Raw genomic sequence first — 15,188 nt, forward strand, 5'->3', positions numbered from 1 at the left:
CAGTCATGGTTCACACACACAATTCTGAGTGGTGTAAGAATCTATCTCTCCACACAGAGGACTCTGGGAATTGTGGCTCTGTGAGGGGTCTGGTATACACCTCAACTACCCCAATTAAATCAGGACATCCTGTTTTGGGCTGCCGTGCTCTCAGCATGGCACCTAAAAATGTGTGAGACTGTGGAGCCCAAAAACGTGTGTTTTGGGGGGGAAATGTGAGACCACGCAGGTCATGTGACTTGTGCGGCAGTGCAGTTGGGGGAAAACACATCCTGTTTTTTAATCTCAACATGTTGGAGGGTATGGACTGGAGGGCCTGAGCATCCTTAATAGAATTCTGCTTAAAGCCATGACTGCTTAAAGTGGTATAATAGTGCATTAAATGCATGGCGTGAATGTGGCCATATTGTAGGTAGGGCCCCAAGGCATTGGAGATCATGAAGATTGTGGAAGCAGCACTTCCCTTTACAACACGGGACATAAAAATGTGGGGGGGGGGGTTGTTTGATTTTTAAAAAGGGAAGCCAGTCTCAGTCATGGTAGACCCTGGCATTTGCTCTGCTCTTCTGAGTGCTGATTCCAAGCCTCCACATATATTAAACCCACAAATGATGCTTACTAACCTGCCTGAAATGAGTTTCTTGTTTAGTTCTCTGGAAATATGTATCTGTTTGTCATCTTTTACTTTCCTCCAAGGGCCTTAGAGTAGAGTACATTGGACTCTCTTATTTATTTGTACAATATTCCTGTGAGGTACCTCAGGTTAAGACTTAGTGATTTGCCAGAGACCAGTGCTTAAACTACAAAGGACCATAGGTGGCCTGCTCATTCTCCCTACTTTTTGTGATGGGTCCCCTAGCCACACTTTTTAGAAGGCCACACTGTAGGTGGGGGGATGATTTGACTAAAATTGGGAAAATCCTTCGGTGGGGCCTCCTTTCTCCTATCATTTGAACACCTTATCATTTGAACACCTTGTCATCTAAGCATCACAACACTATAGCCATTTGATTTGAATCTTGATTTCTCCAACACACAACACAGACTAGCCACTGTCCTAAACTAGCTTTTAAAGTGTAAATTCACCTGCCTTCTCTGTTTTGGTTTAGTTTAAAAAAGTGAAACATCACAGAAAAAGACAACATAAAAAAATTATTATATGGAATATGAAAAATGGCAACAATTTAAACAAAGGTAACAGCACAATACTATAAAAACAAAGAGGGGAAACTGTGAATAGCTGATCTTAAGATAAATTACTAAGCAGCAGTTTGTTCTTAAAGCTTGCTAGACTAATAAGATATTTACTAAGCAGCTAAAGATAAGTAGAGGAAGCCTAGCAAATCTCTACCTGGATGAAGTCCCACTTTCTCAGGGCAACCCTTAAAGTGAATGTGAAAGTCATCCTGCATATGCATGAGTCCCATATGTATGTTGCAGATCCATACGGGGAACCTGACTGCTATCTGCCTTTGCCTATGAATGAGTTTGGGTTTCAGTAGAGAAGGCAACATTTAATTATACCTTTCCCCCCCTGTTTCTACAGACATTCCCAATGGGGCTTGGAGATGGACAGCTCTATACCTGGACAGATGGCTTGAAAAGAAAGGACTGGCATGACTATGAAAGTATTCAAAAAGATGCCATGCGTTCAGGTGGGATGTTTAGAGTAAATTAGTATTTAACTTCCTCCTTTACACACTGGGATACCTTCCTTTTTCTTATTCTTTTGCATTAGGCCTGGCAAAGCAATATCTGCAGGAATCTCTTTGGAATATATATATATATATATATATATATATATTTCACATTCCTATGTTATGTAGAATCAGAATCACATGAAGAATTAAGATCAGTTAGAAATAGCCACTTAAATTGCCAAAATAAAACCTGTATCAATTGCATTATTTAGCAGCTGATTATTATTATTATTATTATTATTATTATTATTATTATTATTATTATTGTGTTGTAAGTTGTAAAAGCTTTAACAGGATCTACTTCTCCATATTATTATCAATTACTTTGAGGGTCTTTTTCTAGCTGCTTTGATTTCTTCATTCACTTGGATCCCATTCCAAAATACTTAGGGTGGCGCACATGTGAGGAAGATGAGGTTGTGGAAGAGTGACTTGCCAAAGATATCTTAGGGAATTTGAAGCTGGATCTCCCCAGTCATGGTACCATTCTAGAACTGGTACATCTATACCCCCCCCAAAGGGTTTACTCTGCCAGTTGTGTGAGATCTGGCTCCTGGCAAGTTGTGGCCAGATCACCATCTCTCAGCTTAAAATATCCCACAGTGAGGATGTTGAGGGGGGCTGAGATTATTGGAAGAAGGATAACTTAAAATGTAATTTACAGTTGCTATTCTAGCAAGACCAGAAATACAAGTGAAGAGAATACTTTGCAAGATCATTTACATTTTATTTTTATTTTTTTTAAAAAAAAACAACCTCCAAACATCATCTGTTTGATTAGCTACATTTAAATTTTCTAAAGTCTTTCTCCTAATTTTGTCATCTTCTAACCAAAGTTGTTTGTTGCAGTAAACAAAAGTCAATCATTTTAGTGCAGCTGGGGCATCACAGCTTCATTCTAATGAGAAATCAGTATTAACCTAAAAATAATCCTTACTTGTATCCCCTAAGGACAAGAGGAATTACATCTCTTGATTGGGGATTAGGAATTTATACTTTTCTCTTTTTTAAAACGTGCAAAATCATGTCACGCTGACAACCACTTCACAAACACAGTTCTGAAAACACAACTTTGTGCATCAATGTCAGTAGTTAGATTTTGTGTGTCTGTTTCCCTGCGAAGGGCCTTTCCCCCAAATTTTAGAGCCCTGAGTTTAATCCACTGCTCTTTGGTGGTTATGTGATTCCTTGTGGTCCACATGCAAAGAAATGAACTCCTAGGCAATGCAGTAAGTGGCAATGTTACTTCTAGTTGGCCAGAGCAGTCATAGTGGCCGCCAACCAACACATGGTACCATGGGTTTCTGGCTTCTGGGAGCTATTATGACTGCTCTCCTAAGTGATACTGCATTGGCATCTGTTGAAAAGTGTAGGGGATGCCTGAAGTCTTTTGGAACAATGATGGTTGGGGCACTGTCAGTTCACAACGTAGTACATCACACTCAGAATGTTATTACACATTTTTTTGCATGCAGTCTTCCCCTAATTTTGTGCTTCTCTTTGGTGGACATTGAATTTTCCTTACATAATACTGGTGGCAAATAGAAACAATATGATACCTCAACATACCTGTTGCTGTTACACTTAATGTAAACAATGCAGGAGACTTTTTGAGAAGTAGTACAGAAATGTTGCAAACACACACAGGACAAGTAGTGCCTGTGACAAAATGTTGCATTGTAGAGTGCTCCTATTCATGGTCCAAGCCAGCCAACCATGCTCCTTTTCAGGATATTCCAGGCTTCCTCAAACTTGGCCCTCCAGATGTTTTTGCCCTACAACACCCATGATCCCTAGCTAGCAGGACCAGTGATCAGGGATGATGGGAATTGTAGTCTCAAAACATCTGGAGGGGCGAATTTGAGGAAGCCTGGGATACTCCATTCCATTTCCCTCCCTTGCAGTTTTAAGGGGTGGTTTCTTGACAGATATCCATCATTCTTTGGTCACTGAATATCCTCAGACCTCAGTGTGTTCTTTGCAGGGTGGGCTCAGATGTTTCCCCTTAATACTTTTGGTACTTTTACAAACCTTGAGTTGCCTCTGATAGTTTGCTCAGTAGGCCTGATTTGGCTGTCAGAAAACTTTTGAGTTTACTATTATAGTGCTACATTTGTTTATTTGCTGTTTCCGTGATTGCAAACTATGCAAAGCAAAGGAGAAGCGGTCAGTAAAAAGCAACATGGATAGCTCATCACCACTCTCGTTCCCACATACTTCTCATCCATTTCTAAAACCAAGCATACTGAAGGCAGCACATATACTGCTAGAGCCAATATGGTGTTGTGCAAAGTACTGTGCCTATTACAGAATGTCTCTTTGGTGGGAGGGAGCCCTTTAGTTGTTGTGGGCTGTAGACACTCATGACTCATGAACATGAAATTTATTACGGTGAGAGACCAGCTTGTGAAACACAAATGGAACTACAATCCCAATAGCAAAACAGACATTTGAATCAATATACAACAATGGATTCTAAGTTTAAAAATGTGATAGGCATATAAACACATAAAAACTTCAAGATAGACAACCTTAGAGAAATGACCCAGAGTCGCCCGTGGATCCAAGTTTGGGATTTTTCTTAACAAACTAGATTGAATAACTCTATTCAAGAGATGCAGGAGAATGCTAACACACCCTGAAATTGCTATATTTTAACTTGCTTGATTATAAATCATATTAACACTTGCAGTCCACTTCACTCACACACACACACACACACACACACACACACACACACAAACACACACACACCATTTTAATTATGGATGGCACTTCTGTACAATTGTAGTAAAATGGCCACATCCATAGTCATAGAATCATAGAATTGTAGAGTTGGAAAAGACTACAAGGGTCGGCTAGTCCAACCCTCTGCAATGCAGGAATTTTTTGCCCAATGTTGGGCTCAAACCACAACCCTGAGATTCAGAGTCTGATGCTTTACCAACTGAGCTATCCCAACAGTGAATGAAGATTAACAGATAAAAATTGATGATGATGCTGGAGATGATGCAAGTCAACTGATTTAGTATGAAACCACACATTGAGAATATGCATGCATACATAAGCACTATAAGCATAGATAAAAATGGTACAATTTAGCAGCCACTAGTGTGTAATCCTTACAGGGCATGAATAGCTAGCTGCTAAAGTAACTGCTGCTCCAAGCTAGCATTACAGTGTATAAAGGATTAATCTTACTGCAAGGCCGGTACAATATTCTTGAAGCCAGTCTGATGCCAGTGGGCAGACAGCAGTTCTTTTGATGGCAGCCTCCGTTGCTTTGAGGCAAGGCTGACGCTTATCTAGTCAGCTGTGCTGCCAGGTAAGTGTTCCAGCATCAATTAGAAATCCATTTCAAGCATCTGATTTCCTCCAGCCAATCCCAAGGCAGATGGCAAGCAGCCAGCTCCAAATGCCAAGCTTCTTCCATTCCCAGAATGCCAGTCTCGATCCAGTGCCTTATTGGCTAATCTTAACATACGTTTTTCTCATGAAGTATAATTTTCAGTGTAAAGAGTCTAATGTCATATAATACAGAGCTGGTGTGCTTCCGAGTAGAAGTGGGAATTTCAGCCGTTGCAGCTTTGTATGGCAAGTTGTCCTGACCAAAATCCCCTCCTGTGTACAATTATTACTGGTACAGCAATTCAGCAGGACATGTTGTACCTTCAAGCTCATCCTCATGTATGGAATACTGTTTCCAAATGGAGACATTAAAGACCTTGCAGCAGTCACATGAAGTCCACCAAAAAGCATTTATACATGGTGGTGGCACTGTATGAGGCAGATGCAGAAGTTCAAACGTCTTACTAAGCACATTGCCTTAATGCAGCAATAATGCTCAATCCATACATGCCTACCAGCGATTCATCCTAGCACAAAGCCACCGTGTGTGATTGACTTTATGCATCTATCGTAAGGGGCAGAAGTGCTTTTTGGCACCTTTCAGAAAGTTTAAATATCTTTTATGTTAGTAATTGAAAGAACTATTGCCAATGTAAGATACGTTGTGATGGTACTTTGCTAAGAACTGGATATTTGTCTGTGGTTGAGTAAGTACGTCTGCAGAAGAAAGAGAAATAAGAATATAAGCATGCCTATACTATTGTTGTTGTTGTTGTTAATAATAATAATAATAATAAATAATAATAATAATATATACCACACTTCAAAGATCACAGGGCAGTTCACAACATACAAATTCAAAATGAGAACACAAAATACATAGTAAAAATAAAAATTTAAAAAAATGCCCCTCCCACAAACACATTTAAAAGGCCATTTATTGTTTATCAGCCAAAGACCTGGTTATAGAAGAACATTTTTGGCTAAAGAGATGTAACAAAGGTTCCAGGTGAGTTGACCGGGGAGAACATTCCCGGGGAGAACATTCATCCAGACCTCTCATTAGAGGAGGCACGTGAAAAAGGGCTTCAGATTATGATCATAGGCTTGATTCATACAGGGAGAGGGAATCCTTGAGTTATTGTGGCCCTGGGCTGTTTAAGGCTTTATGGGTCAAAAACAGAACTTTGAATTGGGCCTGGAAACTAATCAGCAACCAGTACACTTAGGCCAGGGTTGGTATTCTGTGCTCAAACCATCCTACCCCAGTGATCAACCTGGCCGCAGATTTCTTCACCAGCTGTAGTTTCCAAATCATCTTCAGAGGCAGCTGCATGTATAACATGTTGCAGTAATTCGAGGTTACCAGAGCATAGACAACTGAGCAGAGCCTCCCCCCACCTCATAAAAGGGTGGGGAGGCAATTTTCACAAGTTCTCCCTCCCTATCTATAGCTGTGCAGAATGATCCATTTTTTAATTATTGAAAATGGTTCTAATGCATGATTTGAGAACATATTGTTAAATACATTATTTAAATGGACTGATTATTTTCTTAGCCACCAGCTATAATTTTCAAATGGTAGATCAAGGCAACTTTTGCCACAAATTAGTACTATATTAGCAATTTAAGGTTGGATCTAGAGTTCCTGTGAGCAGAACTTTGGATGGTACTATAGGATGCTTCAGTGTAAAATGATAACTCCTGCTAGAGGAATGAAGGCAGGTGAGGGTTTTTTCCCCAATTCCTGCTTCTTTTCCTGCCAAAGCACTCTGTATCTCCCCAAAAAACATGCTTCTGATAGTTGGCAAACCCTCTGGAACAGAATGGGAGATGCCCAATAGGGATCCAGAGGGAGGGAGAACTGGTGAAAATTACCTTCCCACCCTTTTATAAAGGCTCCACTGGATTCCAATCCCCTCTGTCAATGGTAAGAGCCTTCCGATTCAGAGAAGGGCAAGTCTAGATCCTACCTGCTTCACAGGATGGACTCTGTTGCTGCTCATGGTTGCTATCACCAAGAGAGTATTGTCTGGAAGCCCAAGGGAGGGGGAATTTATTATAGCAGGGTAACAGATCACTAATTGTGCAAACCTAAATTTCAGGTATTTGCTTGAATCTTTCCCTCATAATACTAATAGTCCTGAGGTGACTTAAGTTCAAAGTGACTGTAGGGACCGTGACTTATGTTTCTCTCAAGTTGTAGTCTTGCAGCTTTAAATATTACTTCTTTTACTCAGTGCCAGCCATGATTTAGTTCACCTTCTCCAGTTTGGTTTTGCAGCACCTATTTAATTACTGCAGATGTAATAAAAAATTTAAGGTCTTATATATATAATAAATGTTCATAAATGTACCAACCAAGCACAAACATAGAGATGTGGACCACATGTCTGGAGCAGTACAGGAAGACCGTCCTGAAACCATTTTGACTCCCAAACTGACCAAATGTTTTCTCTGCAAGGAGGGAGGGGTTGAGGGAACCTTCACATTGTCTCAGGAATTGGGTAATCACCATCTCAAAGGAATGGGCAGACTACCAGAAAAGGCAATTAGATAAGGCATTATCAGATAACCTGGCAGACAGGAAAAACAGCAACATTCAAATTTCTGTTGTAGACTGCCTTTTCTGTGATGTAGGTATGATGTTTGTGGGGGGTGGTCTTGGGTTACACATCCTTTTGTGATGTATGTATGATGTATGGAGGTGCGGTCTTGAGCTCCAGGGTAGGGAATTTAAAATGTCTATATAAGGGCAGGCACATCTTTGTTCTCGGTCCTCCTCCGTCCTCCTGCGTGTGAGGGGAGCACCCTGTTGCAACAGCTTTAATAAAGATCAGGATTACTAGCTGCTTTGCTTCTCAATATTCTCTGGTTGGCCTCTGTTATCTTCTCCTACTGATAGAGAACCCACTGAAGGACTCTATATGGGCTCTTGGATACCCCATAAGGGAAAAAGGGCAGATTTTGTTTACAACACAGACATTCTGCTACAACACATACCTTTCCTAGAATGTCATTTGGTTTGTTTAAACCCTGCAGCCTCCTTCCTTGTAAAGCTGAATTCCTTCAAATTATCTGGGCATGCACTGGATTCCTTTTATCTATGCAGGTCAGCCCATGATTGAATCAAAGCGCAAATGCTTTCAATGTTGAGATAAGTTGTGTTTTTCACAAGCTGGCTGGTTTGCTGTCTACAAGGCTTGGCTCTAGGAAGCAACCTGCTGCCAGTCTGTTCTTATGTTAAATCGGAGAAAAGGCATTCTAGCAGTTGTGGCATTTGGTGATAAGTAGCTGGGCTAAATAGAAGATATACTGCACATCCCCTGGCTACAAAGCTGTGATTAGTTTCAGCTGGCTGCAGAAAACACAGTCTTTTTGGAACGGCGATAGTGCTGTGTAACTTAAATCAGAACATGGAGGAATCCTTATCTCCCATCGCACACTCTGGCATTCCAAACACACTGGACACACTTGACTGCCAGTGTTTATTTCTATTCCAATCTAACATTACAATATGTTGGTATTAGGGACTATATCAAACCTTTCTTGTTCTCAAAAATGTACTTGTACGTCCCATTGTAGCAGCCAAAGTGTGGTGTTTCAAAGCAAGGGTTTGTTTGTTTAGGGAGCAGCAGGGTTTAAACAAGGATTTAGAGATGTGTTCATCACCAGCTTTGCACCCTCTTGTATTCCCCCTGTGAACAGAAAATAAAGCAGTGGTATAGCAGGAACGCGGGTGGCGCTGTGGGTAAAACCTCAGTGCCTAGGACTTCCTGATCGTATGGTCGTATGATCATATGGTCGTATGATTGTATGGTCGTATGATCGTAAGGTCGGCGCTTCGAATCCCCGCGGTGGGGTGAGCTCCCGTCTTTCGGTCCCAGCTCCTGCCCACCTAGCAGTTCGAAAGCACCCTTAAGTGCAAGTAGATAAATAGGTACCGCTTTATAGCAGGAAGGTAAACGGCGTTTCCGTGTGCTGCTCTGGTGCTGGCTCGCCAGAGCAGCTTTGTCACGCTGGCCACGTGACCCAGAAGTGTCTCCGGACAGCGCTGGCTCCCGGCCTCTTAAGTGAGATGAGCGCACAACCCTAGAGTTGGACACGACTGGCCCGTACGGGCAGGGGTACCTTTACCTTTACATTATAGCAGGGCAGATAATTCATGCTGTGCATTTGCAAAATATATTGAAAGCAACAGCGGGGGCCCTATCCCCCACTCAAGACATATAAATCTGTCAATTTTAGTTCCTCTCTGCTTCTCATTTTTTTTCCAATTTTAGGCTCAGTTTGCTACATATCCACATCAGTTTGCAATCAGTTGGCAAGTCCTAACAAAACACCTTCAGAATTTTAGTGGGAATTTATCCTAATAAACATGTTTTATAAGCAATTTTACCTATTGTTGTTGTTTACAATCATGCAATAAAAACAACTAAATTTGTTTCTGGAAAGCATAGGGATAGTGTTCCAAAGAACAGAGGTAGCCACACTGAAAGCCCTGCTCTGAATTGCTGTGGAGAAGCTTCTGCTGTTTTAGATTTTCCTGCAGAATTCAGTGACCTGCTGTGTATGCATGTGTAAGGCGCTCTCTCATATAACCTCAAGGTGTTAAGGGCCTTTTAGGTAAAGGGGACCCCTGACCATTAGGTCCAGTCATGGACGACTCTGGGGTTAAGGCGCTCATCTCGCTTTACTGGTTGAGGGAGCCAGCATACATGTGGCCAGCATGACTAAGCCGCTTCTGGTGAACCAGAGCAGCGCACAGAAACGCTGTTTACCTTCCCGCTGGAGCAGTACCTATTTATCTACTTGCACTTTGATGTCCTTTCGAACTGCCAGGTTGGCAGGAGCTGGGACTGAGCAATGGGAGCTCACCCCGTTGCAGGGATTTGAACCGCCAACCTTCTGATCAATAAGCCCTAGGCTCTGTGGTTTAACCCACAGTGCCACCCGCCTCCCTCTTTTATGATAGTGCAAAAACCTTGAACTTGGCATGGTAACAGATTGGCAAACAGGGCTGGTTCTGCAGATAAGATATTATATGCAGATAGTAGTTTTCTCCACAACCATCCTAGCCAAAGCCTCCAGACCAACCTCAAGGGAAGTCGCACATAGTGCATCGCAGTAATCTAGCCCTGTCAATGCACGGACAACTGTGGTCAAAATATCCAAGTGCACGACTGCCCATAGCTCTTACAAAGTTGGTGAAAAGCACCCCTGGCCATCAAGCTCACCACTTCGTCCTCACAGTGTGTCTCAGTGCCTTCTGATGGTAAATCTCGATGCTGACCACTTCCTAAGTTGGCTAGTTAAGCCATAGTGTCTAATCAAACAGGCTTAATTGACTTTTTTATTATTTTGAATAAGGGACCATCTCTTATATTCAGAGACGTTGGGTTCCACCCAACATTGGGGGGTGGGGGCCCTCGTCACATGTGCATGATGTCACACATGCAACACACATATGTGATTGGGCTTATCATGTGCATTGGGATAAGGCCTACTGCCACTGCAGGGAGGCCCAGCGAGGCTCACCACTGCTCTGGAGAGGTCCGGCAAGGCCCGGCCGCTCAAGATTGGGGGCCTCAGCCATGTCCCCACATACTGGGGGGGAAGGCTGAAGTGTCCTCGCATAGAGTTGGTGCCTGTGCTTATATTGTATGTTTCTTACATTTAACTGCTGCATATGAAAGCCACAACAAATTCAATCCTATTGTTTACTCACTAAATTCTGGAACACCTGCCATGAAAAATTTATTTTTTGTGTTCTGTGGTGCATCTGAATTTGGGGAATTTGTAATTGCTAAGGAATGAAGGTATGATTACAAAAGACGGGCTTGTTTTTGAATAGGGAAGAGAGGTCCTTTGGAGTTTCCGGAGCATAATGACTGGCTGAAATTCTGAGGGAAAGATAAATTGGTAGCCTCGTAGAAACTGGTAAATTCCAACTGCCGTCGGATTCCAGAATATTTGACTGTAAATAACCATTTGGGTGTAGCAGCTGTACCATTCAAGAAAATTTCATTCCAGCTGTCCTAGTCTGCATGTTTGCCTGAACAGTTGCATTGTATCAGCTAGCTAGGATATCATGAATGATTTCCACAATCTCATTAGTTTTAAAATGTGCCTCAAATCTCAAGTTACTTCCACACCAAATATTCATAGCACGGTTATACCATTTTTGTAGTCATGAATAATCATGGGAACTGTAGTTTGCTGAGGATGCATGTTCCAAAGCTTCAGTTCCCAGCACCCCTAACAAACTACAGTTCCCAGGATTACCCCTTTTTATAAATAAGTAAGTAAGTAAGTAAGTAGAGCAAGAGTGCATTTAAGGCTTAGTGTAGATGTGATCTGAGAGAAGCTGACATGGCAAACATGCATTAGTTCCTGGTTAACAAGTAACAATTGCTGTCACAAACAGTGGTTGCTGTTTTTTGTGAAGGTTTACATGAGTAGTGTCACAGTCCGGTTCACAGGTGATCAAAGTCCTGGCTGGGGACGTCGGGATGGGGGACAAGATGGTGGGGTGGGAGCAGGAACAGGAGTCCAGAAGCCAGGAGTCAGTAAACCAAGAGTCTGAGGGTCAGAGAGCCGGGAGTCAAGAAGCCAAGGGTCCGAGGGTCAGGTAGCAAGGAATCACAAAGTCAAGGGTCCGAGGATCAAGAAGCAAGGGGTCATGAAATCAGGGGTCTGAGGATCAAGAAGCAAGGAGTCAAACACAGCAAGGCAGGGAACGTGTTACTGTAGCAAAGAGCGGAAGGGAAATGCTGAGCTTATATCCCTTCCCAGCTCTTGGCACCAGGTGCTGTGAGTTACCAATCAGCCTCACCTGTGAGGCCACGCCTTGCCTCTTCAGAACAAACTTAGGACGGCCTCAGTCCTGCAGAGTCCTATTGGTTACAGGGCCTGGCTCCTGCGCACACACACCTCACAAGTAGGAAGAAATATGCTCTGAATAATTTCAGAATGTAAAAGGATTTTTTATTTCTATTTTGGTATTCCTACAAAACAAAGTAGGGTGACTTCTTTTTGTGACTTCTTTTTTAAAAAACAACAACACCACATATGCAAATGTTTCCTTTTCTACTCTTTGAGCTTAAGTGAAGATAATTACTGTAGAGTGAAAATTATATATATATATATATATATATATATATATATATATATATATATATGCTTTCGTAGATTTTCACGGGTACAGGAATGCAGGTTTTGGTGTCCTCGGGTGTCTTCCCGTGTAAAAGTTGGGGTGTCTAGGCGACGTTTCGACGAGGTCTCACTCGTCATCTTCAGGCTGGTGCTTTCGGCTTCTTGTTACTGGAACAGAGCAGGATCTCAGTGTTTGAGTTCCTATAAATACTGTTGAAGGTGTGGTGTATAGCCTCCAATGTTCTGGGCAGAGAGGAGGTTCCCAGGCTAGTGTGCCTTTTCTTCTTTTGTTCCTTAATTACTTGAGGGATATCTTGAGTGATTTCTTGAGTGATATCCTGAATCCCACTTAGGTGGGTCATTAGGTGTGGATTAGTTGCTCAAGCCTTTGTGTCTTGAACTCTTGAACTTTGTGAAGAGTTTTTCTGAGAAGATGGCTGTACTGCATTTGGTTGTGCTCTGGCTTGGCTTCGTGTATAGGGGCGAGCTGTGGTTTTGTGGCCTGTGCCAGCCAGATCTGTGTAGGGGTTGCGGGGGGGTGCAGCATCCGGAGGTGCCACCATGGTTTGGCTACTGGATGGTGTCTGTAATTTATCTGTGGAGAGGGTCTGGGTTTGGGTCTGGTGTGGTTGATTGGTGATGGCGTTCTGTGTGCCTCTGGATCTGGTGTCAGATTTTGTGGGGAGGGCTAATTTCCAGATGTCTGGCAAGCGGGATGTGTCGTCACGCTTGTTCATGTTGTGAGGGTGTTTCTCTATCTCGATGGCTTCCATGATTATTCTCTTGTGGTGATGTTCCATGTTAAAGAGCAATTTGGAATCTGCAAAATTAATTTCGTGTCCTGTTTCTTTCATGTGTTGGAAAAGAGAGGAAGTTTTTTCTTCTTTTTTGACGGCATTCTTGTGTTCTGCGATACGTGCATTTATTCGTCTGTTTGTTTGTCCAATGTACGTGGCTGGGCAGACTTTGCAGGGTATTTCATAGACCCCTTGGTTTTCCAACTGGATTTTATCCTTGGGGTTTCTGAGGATATTGGCTATTTTTTGGTTGGTGCAAAAGGCTGTTTTGATATTGTGTTTATGGAGGATTTTGCTAATTTTATCTGTAGTGCCCTTGATATAAGGAAGGAGGGCCATGCCATTGTTTTCTTCTGTGTCTTGGTTTTTGGGGGGTGTTTCTTTTTGGATTAGCTTCGTAACCCTGTTTTGCTGGTATCCATTGGCAATTAACACATTTGAGAGATTCTGTAACTCAGTTGTCAAGTGGTCTTCGTCAGCCAGGCGTTTGGTTCTGGAGATGAGAGTCTTGGCTACGGAGTTTATTTGTGCAGGGTGGTGGTGTGATTGTGCATGTAAGTAGCGGTTGGTGTGTGTTTTTTTCCGGTAGATAGTGTGTCCTAGGGAGCCATCAGGTTTTTTGTAGATTAGGACGTCAAGGAAGGGAAGTTGGTTGTTGGCTTCTATTTCCATAGTGAATTGTATTTTGGGGTGTAGGCTGTTGAGATGTGTGAGGAAGCTATCCAGTTTTTCCTTCCCGTGTGGCCAAATTACAAAGGTGTCGTCAACATATCTGAAATCACTCAAGATATCCCTCAAGTAATTAAGGAACAAAAGAAGAAAAGGCACACTAGCCTGGGAACCTCCTCTCTGCCCAGAACATTGGAGGCTATACACCACACCTTCAACAGTATTTATAGGAACTCAAACACTGAGATCCTGCTCTGTTCCAGTAACAAGAAGCCGAAAGCACCAGCCTGAAGATGACGAGTGAGACCTCGTCGAAACGTCGCCTAGACACCCCAACTTTTACACGGGAAGACACCCGAGGACACCAAAACCTGCATATATATATATATATATATATATATATATATATATATGTGTGTGTGTGTGTGTGTGTGTGTGTGTGTGTGTGTGTGTGTGTGTGTGTTTAATGCTCTATAGTGTTGTATTCTGACCCAATTTATTCTATTCTCTATTATTGAGAATCTTAATAATTAACATACCTGGCTTTGACTGATTGAGTGCCATTTTTATGCTGTTGTGTTCTGTGCCTATTTAAGAGAATAATGCTCCTTTTCTTCTCTCACTAATCTTTTTTAATTTCTGGAATCAAGTGAAAAAAACTGTCTCTCCCTAATGATCCCCCAAAATGTCTTTCTTCTGGGCAAAATGTTGCTGTGGTCTAGGCCCCTTCCAGTTGTCAAGATCTTCTGTACTATCCAGAACTGCCTGATAATTAGGATGAAGAAAATGCTGGTTGATAAAAAAAAATATTGCACACCATGCCTATTACAACTCAATTAACCAGGTTGACATATTTCCTTCAACTCTGTGGATATGAAGCCATTTGAGGCAAGATAGATTTAAAAAGATGAACCTCCTAGCCTTGCTGTGAAATGTTAAAAGAGCTACTGCAGAATGGAGACTAGATCAAACTATTCCAAATGTCAATATTCTATTATTTTGCCATTTATCTGTATCAATAGCCCTTTTCAGGTGTTTGGTAGGTATTGAATAGGTGATTAGTCAACTGGGAATGCACGCAGCTAGTCCTATCCCTCAGAGGGTTGGCCCACACTGGCCACACCCTTTGGCTAATGAATGATTGGTATCAGTTTGAAGGATGTTTCATTGATACCCTTCCCCAATGGAAACAGAACCTTGGTCAATCAGGGTCAATGTCCCATTGTATGAAACCTTATGGTGGATTAGGGCTTATAGGCGTTATGTAATGAAGTTCTCACCCTGGGCCAGCAGGGGGATACTGTAGATAGTTATGCAAATAAGGGATCAAAAGTGACGTTCAGTGATTGGATAGTTTTAGAACGTTGTTACAGTAACGTTTTACTGGAGCTCTCTATAAGCAGGCTGACTGAAACCTTCAGTTCAGTTCTGCCCTGGCCTGTGAATAAACAAGAGCTGTTTGAAGAATCGCTGTGTCGTCTGATATGTTCACCCACAACTTAACAATATCAGTTCTCTT

The 15,188-nt window shown here is 42.1% G+C and overlaps 1 protein-coding gene across 3 annotated transcripts in view; it reads left to right on the forward strand.

Moving 5' to 3' along the window:
• Positions 1-15,188, forward strand: part of GALNTL6 (polypeptide N-acetylgalactosaminyltransferase like 6) — a 451,848-nt gene that overhangs the window by 181,540 nt on the left and 255,120 nt on the right. For all 3 annotated transcript variants that reach the window (XM_077934169.1, XM_077934172.1, XM_077934170.1), the window contains exon 3: positions 1,547-1,655. In XM_077934169.1, coding sequence (XP_077790295.1) covers positions 1,547-1,655 — 109 coding nt within the window. The remainder of the gene's footprint in view (positions 1-1,546; positions 1,656-15,188) is intronic.

Source organism: Podarcis muralis, chromosome 9 (genome assembly GCF_964188315.1).
Source record: "Podarcis muralis chromosome 9, rPodMur119.hap1.1, whole genome shotgun sequence".
NCBI lineage: Eukaryota > Metazoa > Chordata > Lepidosauria > Squamata > Lacertidae > Podarcis > Podarcis muralis.